Source organism: Balaenoptera musculus, chromosome 2 (genome assembly GCF_009873245.2).
Source record: "Balaenoptera musculus isolate JJ_BM4_2016_0621 chromosome 2, mBalMus1.pri.v3, whole genome shotgun sequence".
NCBI classification, from domain to species: domain Eukaryota; kingdom Metazoa; phylum Chordata; class Mammalia; order Artiodactyla; family Balaenopteridae; genus Balaenoptera; species Balaenoptera musculus.
In genome coordinates this window covers 2,074,082-2,095,690 of record NC_045786.1, presented here as the reverse complement: position 1 = coordinate 2,095,690, position 21,609 = coordinate 2,074,082, and the positions used below count along the sequence as shown (strand labels likewise).

Sequence of the window (21,609 nt, the reverse complement as noted above, 5' to 3'; positions counted from 1 at the left end):
TTGCAAGTCGAGAAATACAAATACATTTCAAATGTGATTCCTCATATAATTTTTTTAGTCCAAACAGCCAAAATTAGAACTTTTGATTTTATAAGCCACCAATTATTAAACAGTAATAGTAAGTCATCTGAATGAGAAAAAGAATGACAAACACAAAATATGAAAACTTCTTTTCCAGCCACAAATGATAACAGAGGGTTGTGTGTGTATAAGAAACAGAAATAATAAAAGAATAATCAGCTGAACTCCAAAACCCCTGGAAAAGCTATTTTTGATTAGAGACTGTATTATTTACCTCAGAATATGCAAGTTTAAAAGCCACATTTTCAAAGTTACCATCCCCACACCTCCCCACCCCTGGAAGACTTATGTACAGGCTGGAATCCAGAAATTAAGGTTAGAAGTATAAATACTGATAACTTCCACTACATTTTCAGAACGCTTTCAGAATGCTATGATACAACAATTCAGAAGAAAGGAAGAGTGTCGCAGTTTGGTTGGTTTGTGATATACATAAGGTTTGGTAATTTCTTCCCTTTAGGGTCCTTCTCTTTCTCTCAAGGAATAAGCTGTAATTGGATTCTTTGGGTTCAAAGAAGTGTTAGATGGGACCAACAAAATGTAAGGGGAGGGCTTCCCTGGTGGCGCAGTGGTTGAGAATCTGCCTGCCAGTGCAGGGGACACGGGTTCGAACCCTGGTCTGGGAAGATCCCACATGCCGCGGAGCAACTAGGCCCGTGAGCCACAACTACTGAGCCTGCGCGTCTGGAGCCTGTGCTCCGCAACAAGAGAGGCCGCGACAGTGAGAGGCCCGCGCACCGCGATGAAGAGTGGCTCCCGCTTGCCACAACTAGAGAAAGCCCTCGCACAGAAACGAAGACCCAACACAGCCAAAAATAAATAAATAAATAATTCTTTAAAAAAAAAAAAAAAAATGTAAGGGGAAGTCAGAACCGTTAAGAGGTATGTACATGGATGATACAGGCATGTGTCTATGTGCATACGTATATACACACATGCCCTCCTTCATCTGCACTTAACAGGGAGGCACACCCCACGAGGACCCCCCCCAGGAGCCGCCCTCACTGAGTGCTACCAGATGACCCCCGTGGTTCACCAACTACAGCAGAGTCAAGCGGCCTCTTCCCCACGACATCTTTCCTGGGAAAAACAGTTTCAGCCATTCCTGGCAGAGGCCTGGCCCGTCATCCCCGGGTGTTGTAAGAAGCAGAGAATCCTCTAATTTCACAGGAACCAAAATCTGGAAAGGAGTGACTATGAGTAACAGGTAAGAACCAAGGCTGCGGAGAAGTGTGTTTGAAAAGACTTTTCAGAACTGCTTGGATTCTGTGTTGTTTATTACCATCCAAATACATGAAGTTCTGATGAAATAAAATCATAAGGTACAGATAAAAACAGGCCATGAAAGCCCAGAGTCATTTTAGGGCCAAACTGCAGACCACCCAATAGTTCACATTTTAGGAATTTGAAATGCCTAAAAATAGATAAGGTGGTTTCTGAAAAAGAGAGAGAGAGAAGGAAAGAAGAAAGAAAGGAAAAAAAAAAAAAAAAAGGAGAGGAAAAGGAGGGAGGGAGGAGACAAGAAACCATTCAGGAAATGTTAGCTCACAAGAACGCCCGACTTAGAAAGAAGTGACAAATGCATAAAAAATGCATAAACTTTGTGCAGGTTAATGCAATAGTAAACAGTAGAATACATAGGCCTCATAATACTTTCGTAATGGCATACATATAATGTCTCTAGCACTTTTGAAAACTATGCAGACGCTAATTAAGGATGATTCTAGATAAAAATACATATTTCTTTAAAGGGGCGGGGTGGGAAGAAGGGAAGTATGGTCTCAGGGCGGATCCCCACAGACGTACAAAGATGAAACTATGTTTTTTGGTAATTCTAGTGGATATGGCAGCAAAAATTTGTCATAAGGATGTTGGCTGGTTTTAAGAGGGTTATTTCCAAATATAACCGTACAGCTCTATTTGTAAAAAAAATCTTTGTGAAAAGTTAATTTTATTAACCCTGAAAAATGCCTATATTGACATCTCTTTCTAAGATAAACTAAAAGTAGCAGAGTTGTGAACGGGTAAGGGCTATATGCTTTAAAGCAAACGTGAACCCTCTTTGGGTTCCTCTCACACAAAGGGATACAGACTCTTAAATACAATAAACTTCCTTAAAAATCTGCCACCTAACAATTGTTTACATCATAGAAAAATAGCATTTTTGTAAAAAGAAATATAGTTACTTTGTTAAAATGGTCTATTTTAAACCAGCAATTATTTTTCATATAAAGAATTTCTAAACATCCATACAGGAAATAAAAATAGATAATACTGAGTGCAAAGCAGACAACATCATGTTTGCAAACGATCAAAGTATCTCATTGCCAGATAAATAACACTCTTAGTTCATTATGGTACAAGTTTTAATCTTTTGGGAACTTAAAAGCTACAGCTTTATTCTCTGATGGCAAGTTACTTATACGTAAAGTGACTTCAGCAGAAGGCCAGACTGATGAGAAATGGATCATACATATGCGTTCACATTTCCCCAGAACTCAAAGTGCTGACACACTAGCAATGGCCTACATCCCAAACTCCGTGACATGAGCGTGGACCGCAGGCCACGGGGAAGCGAAGGGGGATTTGCGACATTCACGGTCCTTTTAAAATCATTCATCATATCATCCACGTTTGAGTTTTCACATACAGCCAGATTAACACCAAACTCTTTACCAGCTTGGCTAAACCCATCATTAAGGAGGGTCTTTGTGACTCTTTTCTAAATATAGGTATTAACTCTTTGTGCTATAAAAACAGATGGTTTCAACGGACTACTGCTTTACTTCCACAGGGTGACTCTTTAGGGCTGATGAGTTTCCTGGCGGCAGTGGGGACAGGATATCACAGCGAGGGTCCCAGCTTCCTCCCGGGCGGCGGGGCTGAGGCCAGCTCGGAGATCACTCCGTTAGCAGATGACACAGCCCCGCACCCCACTCGTGCGTCATCACACCCTCTCCACCCTGCTAGGGTCGTACGAGTCTGCAAAAAAGAAAACAAAAGACAAGTAGCGGTATATTCAACTGGTCTGTTGTCTGTTTAATCCTCAGACCAGAAATAAATATGTTTAGGGAACCAGGTCCACATGTGTAGAAACGTTCATTTTCAGACATCTCACCCATCTTATTGGTATTTTTCACTACGGAGTAAAAAGCTATCTAAACAGTCTAAAGGCTGTTTTAAAGGGACGTGTATGACCACTACCTAATCACAGATGGAAAAATGGGAGTTGCTTAGTATTTTGATGGTCCTTTCCTGTTGTTCCCAGTGGAGCATAATTAACTTTAAATGCAACTCTTGTAAAGCAGCAGTGACGCTCTTAGCTGACGGTAAAGAGGATATTGCGTGTGCGTGTAAATTACGACTCTAAGGAAACCTTGCTGCAGAACGCGTGTCCTTGTGATCAGTGATGTCCCAGAAGGGCCTGAGGACCCTGAGACCCTGAGAGCTGGGCTGGCAATGACGGTGCTCCTGTCTCTGACCCGACAGCCGCCAGCAGGCCCTGGGAGTCTGGGCTGCCACGCTGATCTGTTCTGCAGGCACACACACTGGGCCCAGGTGGCCTGGGTTTCCGAAACGGGACACCACACGAAAGAACAACCGTCCTAGACCGTCATTAGGGCTGTGGCTAGGCCCTCGGGGGCCACAGATCTCTGGGGTCCAGGCAAACCTGAGGCTTACGCGTGTGGCTCCCATGGTCAGAATTTCCTGCCACGGCAGCTCAAACGGTTCCTAAGTTCTCAAGAGAAAACACGTAGGAAACTGGAAGGGTGGTACAATTCAGCAGTTACTACAGCTGTTGCAGAGCCATCTCTTCCCAAAGCCTCTGGACCACGTGCATCCTGGAGGCCGCACGGAGGCCCACCCCTCTGGCAGCAAAATGTTTCGCCGCCTCCTCCGAACACCTTCTCGACGGCCCACGATGTGTTTACGACAAGACACCACAACCGCGATGACTAAGGCAGCGTGTGTCGCACTCGAGCCGCACGCCACAAGCCAGACAGGGCAGGCTCTTCCTGTGGGAAGCACTCTGCTGCTCTATAAACATCTACTGCACCAAGTGCCCCTCGGGCTGGAAGCAAGCAGAGCTCCCGATGAGTCAGCCGCCTTCCGAGGGTCCACGCTTCACACCCACCGTGACAGCGTGGGGTGGCAGCTGAGCTACATCTCTGTGCTCAATCGGCCTCATCTTATGTGGATTCGGAGGGACCCCCTGTGAGCAAAGATGCCCTTTTCTCCGCTGAGAATGAGGCGGGCGGGCTCACTGCCGGCGGCAGAGAGGCCTGGAGAGGCTGTGTGTCTATTAAGCCTCCAGTGACACAGCCCCGGGGCCCCGAGCAGCCCACCCGAGGGCAGGTGCACGGAGAGGCCTCCACAGGACATGCCTGCTCCCTGACCGCCACTGCGGAAGCTGAGGGCCCAGAGACAGGGGGCCACGGACAGATTTCTGTAGAACAAGGGGCTCCTTCAGATCATGGGGGGGTCGAGGTCCAATAAAAATATAACGTGAGCCACAGCATGTTATTTTAAAGTTTTCAGTAGCCGTGTTAAAGCAAACAAAAGGAAATAGGTGAAATTAATTTCAATGATGTATTTTATTTCACCAGATAAAGCCAAAAGGTTATCATTTCAATAGGTGATCAATATAAAAATTATTGAGAAGTTTTAGATTTTGGGGGTGAATGTCTTTGAACTCTGGCGTGTGTTTTACGCTTACAGCACACCTCAATGTGGACAGGCCACATTTCAAGTGCTCAGGAGCCATGTGTGACCAGGGGCTACCACACCGGCCAGCAGAGGTCCAGAGAACAGAGAAGTCATTACCCTCGGTATTTGGAATCCTGGTTCCCATGGGCACCATTTCAGGTGAAGACAAATCACTAAGGCCCGCCCTCGTGGGTATTTCGAGTAGGAACACCCTCAAAAGCTATTGCCCTTGAGGACGTGCTGACGCCCGGCCTTCTAACGGCATTATTTGGCATCATTAAACTGCCCCAGGTTCCCCACCGCGGGCCCAAGCAGACAGGCTCCCCCCACTCTTCTCCTGAACTTCTATTAGTAGAGCAGCCAGCAGAGGCTGGTGGGACCAGCAGGACCTGACGTGCCAGGATTACACTTCTGACCTGGAACGTAATGCATCCAGCAGAGATGGAGTCTATGACCTGAATTAGTTCTGAGCTGCTGACTTCTTAGCTAGAGTCCAAAAAACCACTAAAAAATGTTCACTGAAATGACCATCTTTAAGCTGAAGGAAAGTCTTTATGACACAATGGGTACACAACACAGATAATAAGCTTCTAGAAGGGTGTGTGTGTGTGTGTTGTTACAGATATACACGGTATAATCTTGTTGGAAAATTCCAGAACAGAATCTGAATTTAAGCGGCCTGTGAGCTCAGGGGCAGTGAAGGGGGTCCGGCGCACTGGGGTGACAGAGGCAGGGGTTGGGCGGGGACGGAGATGATGACTCTCGTGCCTAAAATGATAAAATACATCAAAAGGAAAGAGTCCAAAAGCTTACGAGCAACAAGCCTTTACTATGTCAATCAAAGGCCTCTCAGAAGGACTGGCTTTGAATACTGAGGCCTGGCGACCATCACCTGAAAGGCTGACGGGGTCACCTGAGCCGCTGCACATGCGTGAAATCGCCCCTGTGGGTCGTGCTATGCGGCCAGTTCCGGAAGCTCGAGGTAACTATCACCACGAGGAGCTCTCTGCCTTCAGATTTCTGGTCATCTTGTTGTGCGTCAATAACAAATGCACCAGATGGAGAGACAAAAAAGTAATCAAAGTCTCGAACTGTTGGAAACTATGGTTAAAAAATATAATAATAAAGTCATGGGGGTGGGGTGGAGTTTGAATGGCTGGCTAAAACGAAAATCGACATTACCTAGGTGATTTCAGACACCTATCTGGCCCCATTCACATGTCAAAAGGTCAGGCTACGAATTGAGGGAGTACTGAACTGAACTAGAAAATTTTTGTAACAACATATTCCCCAAAATACGTGGCCATGGACAGAGGCATAGCGATCTTTACAAACCGGTGTTTTCCTTGTAACAGGATGTGTCTTACTTTAAAATCCTTATAATTCTCAGGAGCACTGACAAAATCATCCTGATTTTATAGATAAAGAAACGCACTTTAAAAGCCTGTGACGATGTCCTTTTAACCAGCACTTAAAAGCCAGGGGGCCTATTTTTGGTGGGGGGAGAGGGTCTCATGCTGCAGCCTGACAAATCCCAATGGCTCACAAAATGGGTCATGGAGTACTTTCCACCGTAACGGCAAAGGCTCCGCATTCCTGGTATTCTCTTCCGCAGCAAAGACCAACTTTGTCAACTCAGATGACCCAAGAGGGCGCCGACAAATGAGTTCTTTCGATCATGGATGCTGCGTGAGGGTGGGAGTAACGTTGGCTCGTAAGAATCACTCTGCATTTGTGGGAAAACTGAAAAAGTGCCAAGGAGATTTTTTTGTTTAACCAAAGTTTCGGGACTCTTCCAGCTGAAACCAGTGATCTTCTCCGTCTCCTTTTAAACCCTTGGATTTCAAAACAGGAAGCAGAGCAGCGAGGGTTGGGGGCCACCCGGTCGGGGCAGCTAGTCAGATGGGAGGGCCTGGCTGATGAGGCCGGGCTGGGGTCGGGGTCCGGGGACAGCGCCGGAACACTGAGGAAGGGGCGCGCTTCACCCTTCCAGCAGAAGGGGCCCTTCTAGTCGGTAGTTTATGATGTGGACTTTGAATTTCCTCTAATCGTGTCTAGGGTATATAATCGATAATCCCCGGCGCCTGAAACAGACATGCCGGAAACAGAGATGCCAAGGGCTCTCTCGCCTGCTCATGTCAGAGCCGAGAGGGTGAACAGGTGTTTGGGGGCGTCACTGTCGCTGTCATGGGAACCTGCCTTGTGGTTCTACATGCTGAAGAAGGCTCAGGGGACACGTGAAGGTGAGAGGACGCAGGACTCACGGGCCTGCAGGATGCTGTGGCCAGAGCCAGCTCCCCTGGGTCTCAGCCGTCGGAGCTCAGGGGCTGGAAGAAAGAGGGCTGGCGGGTGAACTTCCAGGGGTAGGTGGGTACTGAGAAAAGCAAACTGCTAATTCTGTCTAGACCTCTCAAGTCTTATGAATGGTGTGGTGGTGAAAACAGATAAAAATGGGGACAAAGGATTCTGCAAGAATCACGGGGCAGGGAGTTTATTGAATCGACTGGTACGTCTTTTCCCATTAGGTTAATAGAGCAACGAGGGTCATCTGGGTGAATGGCTATTATTTGGGAAGAGAATACAGAGTACAAATGCCATGGTCTCCTACGAGACTGATCAAGGGGCCTGCACTAAAGCTGGAATACTTTACTGATGGACCTCTTCACAGTTAGGGGCCCCCAAGGTTGTCTATGTCTGGAATTTTACCTAGTTGCTTACGCAGATAATTTCTATCAAGACTGGATCGTTTAAAATACACTGTAAGATCTCGCTTTTTAAGGAAAGCCTCTGGATGATTCTTGGTAAAATGAAGACTCTTTTGGCCCCTAATGCACAGGGTCAGTTGCACCTTTTCTGGATCTGCAGGTGTCAGCATCCACCAACCTTGTGTTCTGATGCTCTCGGGACGTCAAGTGAACACTGAACGCGCCCGCCCGCCTGCCCGATCCTCACCTGGGCACCAGAAGTCCTGACCGCCGTTCTCCTCCCTTTGTGCTGTCGGATGCCCGTCTTCCTCCAGCGGGAGGGCACCCCTGGGGTCAGAGAGCTTGTGCCTGGCGCTCAGAGCCCCCGGGCCTCCCGGCCGCGCCCCGGGGCCCCTCTCGGCCTTCGGCTCCTCGGCCTCCTCCGCAGTGTCTGCGCCCCGCGAGGTCAGGAGCCTCAACCGAGACACAGAGCTCACCTCCTTCATCCTCATCAGGCGGTCGGGGTCTGCCCTCCGCGGGGGGGACGCCAGTTTCTCCTGTAAACTTTCAATCACTTTGGACGTGCTTCGGAGCCTCTTCTCTGAGGCTGCCAAATTTGGGGTCCTTTCTATAAAATGGAACAAGGTGGACCTGAAGGGTGGCTTTGTCCCCACGTCCTTGGGATGGAAGGGCTGGCACTCCTGGGGGCGGGGCTGAGGCTCAGGGGCCTTGCTGGGGACGGCCCCGTCCACGCCCGCGGGCTCGGAGGCCCGGGGAGCCTGCCGGGCGCTGGCCCCTTCTCCCACAAACAGCGGGCTTTCGGTCCAGCCGCACCTCCTCCTGCTGTAGAAGGCGTCGGCGGACGCGGCGGGGTCACACCGCTGGGCTGGGCCGGCCGCCGCCTCCTGCCCGGGGGCCTCAAGCCTGCGGGCACCTCCGTCGGGCTCGGGGTCTTGGCTCTGCCCTGTCCTTCGGGCGCCTGGCAGCAGGGACTCCACGGCCACCTCAATGCCCAGGATCCTGGCAGCCCTGGCTTGGAGAGACTCGTTTGGGGGTATTTCTACTGCACTGGCTTCCCCCGGAGACCCCGCTAACTGGCCGGCGCTCTGCTCCGGCCGCGGCGTCAGCCCCACAGACCTCAAGTCCGGCGCCGACAGGCCTCGGGGCTTGCCAGCCAGAGAGAGGGGGACCCCCGTGGCCCCTTGCTCCCCACCGCCCGCCGTGGGTGCGCTGGCTGCGCTCAGCTCCGCAGCAGCGAGCCCGCCGCGGAGCTCCCGACTCGGCGGGGGCGCCCTCGGTTCCGCTGGATCGCGCGGGGGCCCCGCTCCGGCATCGCTCGGCCCGGAAGACGCTGCTCGTCTCGCAGGCCCCGGGCTGACGGCCGGCTCGGGCACCCCGGCCTCGACCTCCCGGTCCCCCTCCTCCGCCATCCAGCTCCCGGGGGGCCGAGGCCTCGCCCCCTCGCCCCAGCTCTCGGGCTTGCCCTTGACGCTGCCCGGACTGGGCTCCGGGTCCTCGGGTGCCCTGCCCTCCGGGAGGTCTGGGCGCTCGGGCGCGGGCTGGGCACGGCCTCCCCAGGGCGGCTCCGTCTCGCTGTCCTCGCTGCCGCTGCCGTCGCCACCGCCGTCGCTGCTCCCTTCCTCCTCCTGAAGCTCCTTGTTGAAACTTTCCAACTGGCTGATCAAGTCCCAGGGGCGGCGGCTAACGGGCTTCAGGAGGAACTGCCCGAACGGCTGTCTACTGTTGCAGGGGCCTGTGGTCGCCCCCTTGACCACCTCGGCCCTGGGCACCGGGCTGCCTCCGCGGCCACGGCCGTCCACGCGTGGCTCACCCGGGCTGGGGGCCTGGTTCCTGGACGAGGAAGACCCTGAGAAGGCGCTGCCGCTGCACGGGCTGAGGGGCCCCCCTTGGCCTTTCGGGGAAGGAGCCCCGGGCCTCTGGCTCTGGTCACTGGACGCCAGCGCCACGTGCATCTGAACCCCGAAGGCGTCCAAACATCTTGGAGGCAGCGCGGCGTCGGGGGACCCTCCCCGCATCTCCCCGGGGAGGGGCCGCGGGCTGTGGGATTCCTGGGCGAAGCTGGTCTGCGTCTGCTGGTCTCTGTACTGCTGCCCGGGCCACGAGCCAGGACACGCGAGCGCTCGGTGCTTCGCAGGCTGTGGGAACCTGGGGCCGTCGGTTGGCTGGTCTCCTCCGGGGCCCCCCGGGTCTGGTTCCCAGAGCTCCGTCCTCCCGGTCATGCCACCCGTGAGCGCCTGCAGCTCCAGGTCGGTGGAGGACAAGCTCAGCAGGCTCTGCTCTGGCAGAGCCGCGCTCTTCTCGGGCCCAGGCCTCTTATCCGCGCTCTGTTTCAAGTCATTGTTGTTCGTATCTGTAGCTGGCAGATGTGATTCTGACTTAACTGGGATGGAAACCAAACAAAATATCGTCTCGCTCATTTTTTTCTTTGAACTTTTCTTGGTTTGCCGCCCAGCTTCGAACTTTCTGAGCTGGGTTTGTGTCTCGCAGGTACCCTCGCCCTGGGGGCTCGGGGAGGAGACGAGGCTTTCTTCGCGCACGTCGGGCCGCTGACTCCGAGTGACGACGCAGGCGTCTCTCTGGTCAGCAAAGCCACCGTCTTCTCCACCCCTGGGGAGCCGGTCCCACAGCCAGGGGCCGCTGGGATCGGCCGGGGTGGGGCGGCTCTCGCTCCCCGAGGGGCCCCGAACGGCAGCCTCCCCCTGCAGGCTTCCAGGCGCCGGCTCTGGGGCAGGGACAGGGCCGTCCAGCTTCACGTCTTCCCAGAACCCGTGGGGTCGGGCGAGTCTAATGTGTCGTATCCGTGGGTCGTCGAAGGGGATGTACAGGACGGAGCCGTCACAAGCCGTGGCGGGGCGGGGCTGCGGGAGGACCCCGACAGGAGAGCACGGGCCGGGCCCCCGCTCCTCCCCGGCTCCCCGGGGGCCCCAAGGGGGCTGGCCGCCGGCGGCATCCTTCTCCATCGGGTGCCGCTGCGCACGGCAGCCTCCGCCCTCGGGCCTCCGCCCTCGGGCCTCCCCCGGGCAGGCGGGTGCGGCGGCCTGGAGCGGCCGGTAGGAGGGCGGAGGCACGTACACCGGGGGCTCCAGGCCGGGGTCGGGCGCGCACGGCTCCTGCCTGGCGGCGTCGTTCGCCTTGGCCGAGGGGGCAGCAGGCGAGTCCGGCTGCCGGCTGTCCGCGTAGCTGCCGTTTTCCGCGCCGGCCCTGCAGTGTTGGTGGGAGCCGTAAGATGGAGGCTTGAGCGGCCTCCCAAACCGAGGCCGGGGTAAGGGGGCCAAGGAGCCACCCTTCTCGGGGTTCCTGGTGGATTCCAAATCGCGAGCACCGTTTGGAGGCTGAAACGGCACTTGAGGGACACCCGGCAAGTGCCCGTCGCTCAGCGGGATGGGAATCTCCACGCAGCTCAGGTCCTCGGGGGAAAGAACTCTCGGCAGCGACTGGGATGTCCCTGGGCTCTGGGAGGTCAAGCCGTGACCTCCGAGTACGCACGGGTGCAGGTCTTGGAACAACTTCTCCCCGACGCCAGCCGGCATCTGCCCCCCCGGCTTCCGTGGCTGGCTCTGGCCTCCGACGCGGACGCTCTGCCACCTGGCGGGAGCCGCCAGTCCCAGCCCTTCCTCGCCAAGTGCCTTCTTCATCACGTCCTCGCTCCTTCCTCCAGCCTCCCGGGGCCCCTGGGTGGCGTACGCGGGCGGGCTGGGGGCCCGGGCCGGCTCCTCGCGGGCCTCCTGCTCCCTCCTCCGGTAGGTGTGGCTGCGGCCGGCCGGGCGCTGCTGGCGGAGCCTGCGAGACAGAGAGGCACGCGGTTACGCCAGGGAGGACGCGCACGCGGAGCCTGCCTGGGCCGCGACTGCTGAAAACCGCACCCCGGGGCTCCCCTGGCGGCGCAGGGGTTAGGAGTCCGCCTGCCAGTGCAGGGGACGCGGGTTCGAGCCCTGGTCCGGGAAGATCCCACGTGCCGTGGAGCAACTAAGCCCGTGCGCTACAACTACTGAGCCTGCGCTCTAGAGCCCACGTGCCACAACTACTGAGTCCGCACTCTAGAGCCCACGTGCCACAACTACTGAGCCCGCGCTCTAGAGCCCACGAGCCACAACTACTGAGCCTGTGCTCTAGAGCCTGAGAGCCACAACTACTGAGCCTGCGCTCTAGAGCCCACGTGCCACAACTACTGAGCCTGTGCTCTAGAGCCTGAGAGCCACAACTACTGAGCCTGCGCTCTAGAGCCTGAGAGCCACAACTACTGAGCCTGCGCTCTAGAGCCCGTGCGCCACAACTACTAAGCCCGTGTGCCACAACTACTGAAGCCCACGCACCTAGAGCCCATGCTCCGCAACAAGAGAAGCCACCACAGTGAGAAGCCCGCGCACTGCAACAAAGAATAGCCCCCGCTCGCCACAACTAGAGAAAGCTCGTGCGCAGCAACGAAGACCCCACGCAGCCAAAAATAAATAAATAAATAAAATAATAATAAAAAAAAACCGCAATGGACTATAAAAAAACAAAACAAAACACACTCCCAACCCCAGCACGTCGACTTGGAAGAAGACACGGCCCACGAATGAGGGCTGGAAGGCAGCCAGCTCTTCTGCCATCGCGCGCCTAGCGACAAGCTGCGCACAGCAACTTCAGGACTTCGCATGCACGTGAGCGAGGCCAAGCTCAGGGCTCTGAAATGCCCGAGGGGACCGGGCTTCCCGAGTGTGGCCCTGGGCCCGGGACTCCATCCCCAGCTCAGGCCGGACGGCCGCTTGCTCTCTGGGGGCGGGTCTGGGAACCCGCTTCGAGTGTGGGCAGGAATCACGAGGGGGCCGCTCAGGTGAGGACCCTGGGTCCCATTCCAGAGGCTGACTCAGCAGGCCTGGCTGGGGCTCCGCAAGAGGCACTCCCGCCAGGTCCCTGGGTGCTGCCTGTGCTGTGGGTCCCAGCACCCCCGCTGAGCACCATCACTGCCGGCGGGCGTCAACCACGAGCGCACGGCAGTCGGGGGGCCCCGCCTCCCCACGCCCGTAGGCAGCACCCCAGCTCCGCCCCATGAGAGTCTCCGAGGCAGGCGGGCAGCCAGGCACCGCGTCTCTCGGGGGCCCCCAGCTCTTCCCAGCGTCTGGATGAGACGGAGGCTCTAGCAGAGTTCCCACACCTCCCCGAAGGTAAGAACCACCCAGTGGGCTCGTTAAACATACACATTATCCGTGTCCCTGCCCCTAAAAGTTCAGATTCAGTAGCTCTGGGTTAGGGTCCGGTGTCTATCGTGTCTATGCCCAAGGGTGGCATCTTGTCTTCAGGGGACGTGGGAAACATGCTCGGGCCGCCTTCTGAGACTGAGGGGCTCTGCTCCGGACAAGAGCCCTCTGCCAGGCAAGGGATGCTGGCACCTGCGGCCGGCCAGCTCCAGGCTGTGGCCCACCGCCCGGCTGTGCACCAGGGTTTCCCTGTGAGCCTTTAAGCCATACCACCGCCCAGGGCCCACCCCCAGACAGGGGTCTAATCAGCGCCGCCAGGAGCCCGGGCCCGGATATTTCCAAACCTCCTCCAATGACTGTGGCAGCCCGAGTTTAGAGCTGCTCTACTGCAGCTGAAGGAAGGATCTGAACAACGCCGCTAAACTGTGCAGAAATATTAAGCTCCTGCCTACAAACCGGCAGAGACCAGGACTATAATGCAGGAAACCCATGAGGCGGGAGGAAGCCCGGGGCGCTCCACTACCTCGACGAACCACGGGCTAAGCAGGAAAGGTCCCAACTCTAAAAGTCCCGATCGCTTTTTACATTATAAAAGTAACACGCACTCATTGTTGAGAATGTGGAAAAATATAGGGAAGTACAAAACCCCAAAATCGCTCGTAGTCTTTATACCCAGAGACAGTCATTTTGATGTATATCTTCTAGTCTCTGTGTGTGTGAGGATGTGGATTTCCAAACAGCCTTAGGGTTGATCTCCTTTCTGGTTTTACGTCAACATTTCCCAACATCTGCAGCACAAACGACAGCCAACAATTACATAGTGGTGACAGTGTGCTAGGTCCTTACTAAGTGCTTTCCTAACCCATTTAAGCTTCACCAGCACCGCTCCGAGGTAGGAACTGCTGTCAGTCCCATTTTACAGGGGAGGAAACTGAGGCACAGAGAGGTTGAGCAACTCTCCCAAGTCACACAGCTTGTAAGTGGTGGGAAAAGAATTCAAACCCAACAAATGTGACCATAAAGCCCAGTTGGCCACCATGTTTTACTTCTTCCAGCGTAATGACAAATTCCTCACGTGCACAGTTTCGATGCGAGAATAGTAGTCTGTCATGTGTACGTGCTTTATTTAACCATCCTATTGCTATCAGACATCCATGTAGCTTACGTTCTAAAACACTTTTGAGAAACGCTATTCACCAACACTAAGCACGTCTCGGGTTATTTAGAATCAATCCATAGAAAAGGAATCGGCAGATCAGGGGATCACGTTATCCCTGTGGTGCAATCTGACCTCAGATCGGCCAGGCCCGTGTAGGCTCCCACTCGCAGCGTGGAGCAGAGCTGGTCCTGCTGAACTGTTTCCATGTCTGGTTATGACAGCCGATTTGTTTCCTTACTAGATAAGTGAAAGTAATCTCTCATTTGTTCTCTCTTTTTTTTTTTTATGTGCTTAGGTGTCACTAAACCACATTTTGTGGTTTGGAACGATTTCTATACCATAGTCCACTCTTCAGCTGACAGGACGGCAGAGCAAGGATGGTACGGAAAGCGGGGAGGGGCTCCGGGCCACTAGTTCCGTGCAGCCACAGCAGGTGGAGGCCTGGGGACCAGCAACTGCAGGGGATGGGCTGCCGGAGCACCCTTCCCAACACACAGGCAGAAAGAAGGGCGGTTCAACAGGAGCCTAGATGGTGAATAAATGGTAAAAACCTACTGTTGTTATTATTGTTATTAATCATTATTCTGGAATTACTTCTTTGCCTTAAGAAGTGAGGGTAGCTCTTCAGGTCCTGCATCCCCACCTCAATGACTTAAGCAGCCACTTCAGCAAAGCTGAGTCATGGGCTGAAAAAGTAGAAAATGTATGAAATGAATTTGAGGCAAAGCATTTGCTGCACAGCCGCCTAACTCCTGCATGTACTTTGCCCACGTGCTGCAAGCTGCCTTAACCCTGCGCAGAGCTGACGGTTTCTTTGCTGCTTCTGTTGCCATCAGATGGCCATTCGAGCATTTAGGTTTTGAAGGCTGGCACAGCCCTCCTCGGGTCAGGTTCTACAAGGACTGGTCCCTGTGGAAGCCACCATGCTGGCCTCCTAGATGTGCTCCCCGCCACCAGCCGAGCTCCGGAAGCCGAGGTCCCTTCCCTTAGGGATGCCCTACGGCCGCCCCTCCGGAGCTTGATGCAGACGATGAACCGTGCAAAGGTCCTCGGCACCTACTGGCTTCAGGGTCTTAGACTCTATGCCAAGTCCAAGGGCAAGATTCAAAAAGTGCAGCTTAATAAGATGTCACAATTGTCACAGACCCAATTAAGAGAGAGTAAAATAAATCACTAGGAAGTAGGTGTTCAATGCCCGGCATCAGAATCTCCTTTCTCACCTCTGTTCTGCAGCTGACGGTGAGCGGGCTTCCTTACAGACCTGTAAACATCTGGGGTGCCTGGTTTTTACAGAAGAAACCACACTGCATGGCTTTTGCTCACTTTCTCAATAGATATTCTGGTTTCTCAGCACACATCAGGAGGGACTGAAATCCTGAGGTGCAATTTGTCCACGTTCGGGGCACGAACATAATCAGAGACAAACAAAGAATGACATAAACAGGACAAGGATATAAACAGGCTGTAGTTACCTACGCCAGTAAGGGGGCCAGTTTTCTTCCCCGCCCAAAAATGTTCCGTTATCACCTTAACTTTGTCAAAGCTGCCATCTGTAACTAATCAAAATGCCTAGGCATTCTAGGCAAAACTTTTTTCTATTTGCACAATACACCAAAATCCCAGTTTCAAGAAAACACAGATCCACCCGGAGAACTTTAAGTAATCTATTTTAAAGAGTACCCATGACACAGAAAACTATAAAGCAATTATTTCACAAACATCTAGTTTGTACCTAGTCTGAGCCTGGCTCTCACAGGCACACGTGGACCCACGTGGTGACAGTTCTGGTGAATGAATTTCTCCTTCAGACAAGTTATCAAGTTGGATATTTACTGGCTTCAGTGTATGACGTCCATTAGCAGCTAAAATGTGTGCCACTTCACATGGCTTCAAAGCCAAGAATGTGTTTTCCGGTACCTTTGAGAAAATAAGCTGAGATCAAATTTTTCTTTTTAAAAAACGAGACTAATAATTTACATTTACAAAACGTTAACAATGGGACGTTTCACAAAAAACATGCTGAACGCCTTAATACAGGGTGGGAAAAAGATAAGGAAAGCCAAGTGGCGTGTGAGAGCCCAAATAAACGGTGTCGACAAGGTCAGTGAGACAAGCAGGGTCTTTGTACAGAATCCCTGGGAGAACAGGTCAGAGAGGAGACAGAAGCCACACCTGCGAGCAGCTCCCTGAGTATCAGAAAAGAGACACGATGACGACAGAACCACTGATACGCGGTGTTTGGAAAATCTCTGAAACATGAACATGTGAATAACAACATGTCTACAGGAAAAGAGGCAGGTCTATTTGCTGAAGATATTTAAAGGCTGATGATGAAAAAAGTGAGACCTTTCTGTCTGTTCACATGACATTTTCAACCGCAACAGGAAATCCCACCATCCTTTTAAAAAGGAAAGCCTACTTAGAAGGGCAGCGTGGGCCATGATTTTTAACCGTGGCTGTACGCATTGCAGGATTATCCCCTCCACGGTCCTCAGAGCTACACCAACCTGTGATCGCCTGGGCTCGATCCAGCCTAGCTCTGTGCCCGACACCCTGCGGCCGGGGGGACATGCCCTCCTCCCTTCCCCACAAAATCCTGCATCTGGTCCCCCAAGGGCAGCCCCCAAAGTCTCGTCTTCTCTGTGGAGGTCGGGGTGGAGGGCGGGAGGCCCCACCAAAGTGGTCCCCAGTCCAGTGACTTCTTCCCGTTGGCAGGGCCACCACCCTAGCAGATGCTGGTGCCGCCCCATGACCTTGAAACCCTGGTGGCACTTCCTTCAGAGGCCACGCCCTCTTCCAGATGGGCGGGTCAGTCTTACCCAGGAGCACAGTCTGAGCATAAGGGTAGTACATGTCGCTTAAAAGACCTCCCACCCCGTGAAGGAGAAGCGCTTTCCTTCTAGGTTGGCAGGGGCACTGGGGCATCTCTTTAGAGTGACACAGCGTCACCAGCCCAGTGTTGGGTGTCTGGCATGTTTCTGGGATGCGGTCAGCTATCCAGTGCTACAGAATTTCCTCCCAATCCTCTCTGGGCCTGGAAGCCTGCAATTTTACTTTCCAGCGTGCCGTGGTATATTCAGTATACTACACTGTGTGACTAACCCTCTGACTCAGGGTAACAGATAAGCTAATTTTGGAAAGGGGAGCTATAAGGTCAGGAAGAGATCACGACTAAGGTTTAGAGGTTAGCGCAAATTAAGATCAGTCAGAGAAGACAAAGCTGCTCTGGGAGCATAATGGACAAAGATCGCTATTCAGTCAAGCTCAAGCTGAACAAGAACTGCAGGTTGCACTGGCATAGAGGTAACTAAGAGACACACAACTGTCCGGTCAGACGCTACTGTACTGTTACGCCTGCTTTTCACAGTGTCGCGATAAGTGAGTGCCAATGATAAATACTAGAGATTCAGCTGAAATAAAGGACCAGGGAGACTATTCCAGGAGGTTACTGTTTGGTTATTTTTTTAAAAAATACACACACTTAACAGTGGGTCTGGAAGAGGAAGCATGATAAATGACAGGACTGATGAATGATGCTAACTTTAGCATATGGGGGAGGGGCGGGGCAGGAAGACAGTCCAAAGCACTCTAGGTATCCACACGGACAGGTAACTAAGCAGATCCACCCGGGAAGCACATCTGCTGACGCAGGAGACGGAAGGCCCTGAGTCTGGTCCTCCACCCGGGGGTTTGAACGCCTCAGCCCGGGTCCAGGGTCCACAGAGATGAGCTCAGGTTGGGCAGGGGAAGCTGTGCCGTGGGGCTGGCTATCAGACCGCGTCACCAGCAGTGGACACAACTTGCTCTCGTGGCGGCCGGCAGTTTTCTGCATCATCTTTGGGGTAGGACTTCAAGAGATTTTTGATTCTGCGAGGTCTAGTGAAGACCTTTTATCCAAGTGACCTAAGTCAGAGGCCCCGCCCAAGAGGCCCTGCTCCGGGGAGGGGCGTTTAGGGTCGTTGCTTGCGTTTTACAAACCAGCGCCTGGAGCTGCAGTTCTCGGGGATACACGTGGGGCAGACGCCGTTCCCTCCCTCCCAGATGTGGGACCCTCCCCACAATGGCTGGGCAGCTGCCCTGCACTTACTGTGGGTGACCTGGCCCCTTCTGATGGATTTCCCAGCTTCAGGAAGAAAGGGCTGAAGTGGGGAGGAGTGGGATGAGAAGACAGGGCCTGCGGTCAGGTTGCCGGGGAACCTGCGGCGGACCCCCAAGGAGGGCGGCTCCCCGGCGATGGAGCTGCCGAGGCGCGTGGCAGCTGCCCGGGACTGACGGGACCCTCGGCGGTGCCACCAGGGAGCGGGGTGGGGACGCTGCCCGGAGTGTGTGGGCATCCCCTGGGGCGCTGGGCGGCAGGGGGTCCAGACGCCTGCAGCAGGGCTTCGTGACCACGTACCCTCGGCAACACGCCTCACCTCCTCTGGCCTCTGACTCCTCGCCCCTGTCCAGTGGATGGTCCGAACGCCTTCCTTTTCAAGTTTGTTGGGAGGACTAATGAGATAATACAGTTCAACTGTTTGGCAGAGTGTCTAACATACGAAACCCCTGTTTTTAGCTATTCGTACTATCATGAACCCCATTAAAAGAAATTCTCAACAGAGTGGATCCATTTCGAAAGTCTTCGCCTCACATGGTACACGGAGGGGGTGAGGGGCAGGCAGGAAAGAGACAAGTGAGTGTCTGTCTTCGAGTGGGGTTATTTTAGACCCGTACTGTCCTCTCCTAAGCTGTAATCAATGGGCCTGCACAGCAGCAGGGAGTCAGGATGCACTGACTGCCGTAACAAGACCCTGACCCTCCGGCCAGGCTCTACGGGAGGGTCCATAACAATGATGAACAGCCAACCACTATCTAGTCTATTCAAACAAAGCAGGAAGAGCAAGCCGGGACGCATTTTCTCTCTCATGAATCCACTAGGTAAGGCAGACTATTCCAGAATTTTCCCATGTTCTCGTAATAAGGACATATCCTTATGCATATATATGGGTGTTTCCTCACCTGCTAACTAACCCAGTTCTCTAGCTAAAGAAGGAACTCATCACCAACAAGTCTCCTCTTGGTGATAATGTGGCTGCCAAGACAAATGGAGCTCTTGGCTGTGCTGCTGATGTCTCCCCCCTAATTCTAGAAGCACCTCCTCACCACTGTTCTCCCTGAAGTCTCACGTTCAAAGGGTCCAACCTGATTCTTCTTGGGAAAACATGGTGACGGCAGAGCAACATGGGAGCACGTGCAGGGAGAGGACCAGTGTCCGGGCTTCCGGAAGCTTACACTGCTGATGAACAAGAACAAAGTGCCTCAGAAGAAGGGTTTACAACAAGACAGCGGGGAAATCGGAGGTCTGAATCTTCACGTGCGTTGATGAGCACTCCAGCTCCCACAATCCGTACTTTGCTCTGTGAAGAGGTCAAACTAACAAGGCCTAACGCTTAGGAGATGAAGCAGCAGCTACAAGACAAACGATGTTTGTGGAAGTGTAATTCTGTACAGAGAAAGAGATACATGGAAACAGATGTTAAACTCGAGGCATTCCTTTTTTGGAAAACCATTATAAGCAGGATATGATTGGAGAGAAGCTTAAAAGGCCTCTGAAAAGGAACTGTTTACCATACCCAGTAGCACCACCTAGAACGATGTTCACTGATCAGATGTAAGGCTCCCCAGGCGAGGCCCCTCACCCCACATCAGAGATCCTCTCAGACTGCTGAGTCTCTAATTAGCTATGACTGCGCTGACGGCAGGACATAATTACAAGCTATTCTCAGGATTTCTGGGGCTGAGCAGAAAAGAGCTTATTGTGGTGCAACTTTCAGATTCAGACCTCTGCTATGTTACATTATTTTACAGCTTCCTCTGATTATAACATTTCAAAGGAAACACAGTAAGGAAACAGGGAATGCCTGATAACAGTGTTTCACAAGTTTAATGGTAGCTGAGTATTATTCAGAGATGGCTACTTGCATTTAAGCATGCAGTTTCCTCCACATATAGATAACAGCTAGCTTTTCTCCTTTGCGTGTTTCCTCTGTTTCCCCTTTATCTTTGTGTGTGTGTGTGTGTGTGTGTGTGTGTTTTGGCAAGCACACCCTGGAACAAGGCAGTATGTGCAGAAATAGTTAAACTTGGTACAAACTGAAGGACTGAAAGTCTACTCATTATAAGCTTTGAGCACAGATGTAAATACCAGCTTTCAGAAGCATCATTTTCATGTTGCCATGGGGAGGCCAGAGAGGCCACAGAGAAGATGCACATAGTTAGTATCTGTTGTTGGTTATACGGCCAAGATTAGGACACAACAAAAACCTAGCATTAAATCATCTGACATCTAGAACGCTGTCTGCAGTTTTACAGACATCCTCGGTTTTCCTGCTGTGAACCCAGGAATACTGTAGTGACATTTGACATGACCCGTGAGTTTTCTTCTGTACCACACGGGTGACTCTCACACAGCCAGTTTCATCACCCCAGTCCGATCCCTGAGACCATTTAGGAGTGGTTTAGCACCCAGGTGACCTCTCTGCGGAGTGAATGACTCAAGGGGGACGTGCCAGGGCTTTAGGGTTCCTAAATCAACGGTCTGGGAAGAGAAAAGAAAATATGCGTGGGGTGCACGGTCAGCCCCGCGCCCACCCTGGCCTGGGAAGCGCCCTCATCCGAAGCCCTCCGCCCAGAGCGGGTGAGGCTCGGACACCCACCACCGTCCAGCCGCCCTCCCCTGGCCAGCCCCTCGCCGCACTGACCGCCGATCAGGACAGGGCCGGCACGCTCACCAAGCCCAAAACATCTCTGGCTGCCCCAAACTACACATACTTTCTCTCGGAAATTTAAACTAAGACCCAAGGGCGGAAGTCGGCGGGGGCTCTGGAGCCAAACCTCTGCCTCCATGCGGGACTGAAGTCCCGGGGAGCCCAAGTCAGCGGGAAATGGGACCTGCTGGTGGCGTCTGCGGAGGAGCTGCAGTGCAGGGAGACGCAGTGACAGGCGACACCTCGGGCGGAGAGGGTCCCGCAGGGACGAGCCACAGCCTGGAGAGACCTGGGCTAGTGGCCCGTCCTGGGCCCAGCTTGCTCATCCCACATCGGGTGAGGCTGCCAGTCTTCGTGTCCTGCGGGCCAAGACCCCGTGGTATCCTCACACCTCTCCCCTCAAGCAGGTGCCTCTGGTTCCCGCACCCGGAGAACCCACAAGGACGGACGCTTTCCCGCCAGGGACCAGGCGGCGCCCTGGGGGTTCTGCTGAGCCTGTGATTGTCACCTCCTCCCCCCGCCCCTCCCCGCTCGTCCCCCAAGGTCGGTATAAACGAAGCCACCAAGACCACGACCTCAGAGCTGGGGTCGACGGCGCAGGTGATGGGGCCGCACAGCCAGGGTTTGCGCTTTACACGCTTGTCGCGTCGCCAGCCCTGGGAAGGTCAGTCTCGGCAACACGTGGGATGCGGCTTTGGAAAGCAGTGACTCTGTCATTCTGCATAAACTGTGCCGAAGGAGAATGGTCTCGCCACTTGAGCCAAAGGGTTTCTCAGCAGGTTCAGCCGGTCCTGCACCCCTCCTGCCATCCCGGGAGCTCGGGATCGCTCGAGCTAACAATAGCGACAGCTCAGAGCACAGCCTCTCCGCCCACTTAGGAAGCGTGGATCCTGCATTTGGGAACCTAGTGCAGGCTCCAAATCTGTTCCGTGTTCCTCCCCGCCTCTTTTTCAACATTTTGCTGTATATAACCAGCTCATACACGAGAAACTCTAAGGTGATGTGAGTTATCAATCCCATCATTCTTCATT

At 53.6% G+C, this 21,609-nt stretch overlaps 1 protein-coding gene across 2 annotated transcripts in view; it reads right to left on the bottom strand.

The window, feature by feature from the left end:
• Positions 1-1,340: 1,340 nt before the first annotated feature.
• Positions 1,341-21,609, bottom strand: part of JCAD (junctional cadherin 5 associated) — a 38,117-nt gene continuing 17,848 nt past the window's right edge. For both annotated transcript variants that reach the window (XM_036842230.1, XM_036842231.1), the window contains exons 3-4: positions 7,741-11,273; positions 1,341-3,063 (exon numbers count right to left, since the gene is read on the bottom strand). In XM_036842230.1, the coding sequence (XP_036698125.1) occupies positions 3,029-3,063; positions 7,741-11,273 (3,568 nt within the window). In that variant the 3' untranslated portion in view covers positions 1,341-3,028. The remainder of the gene's footprint in view (positions 3,064-7,740; positions 11,274-21,609) is intronic.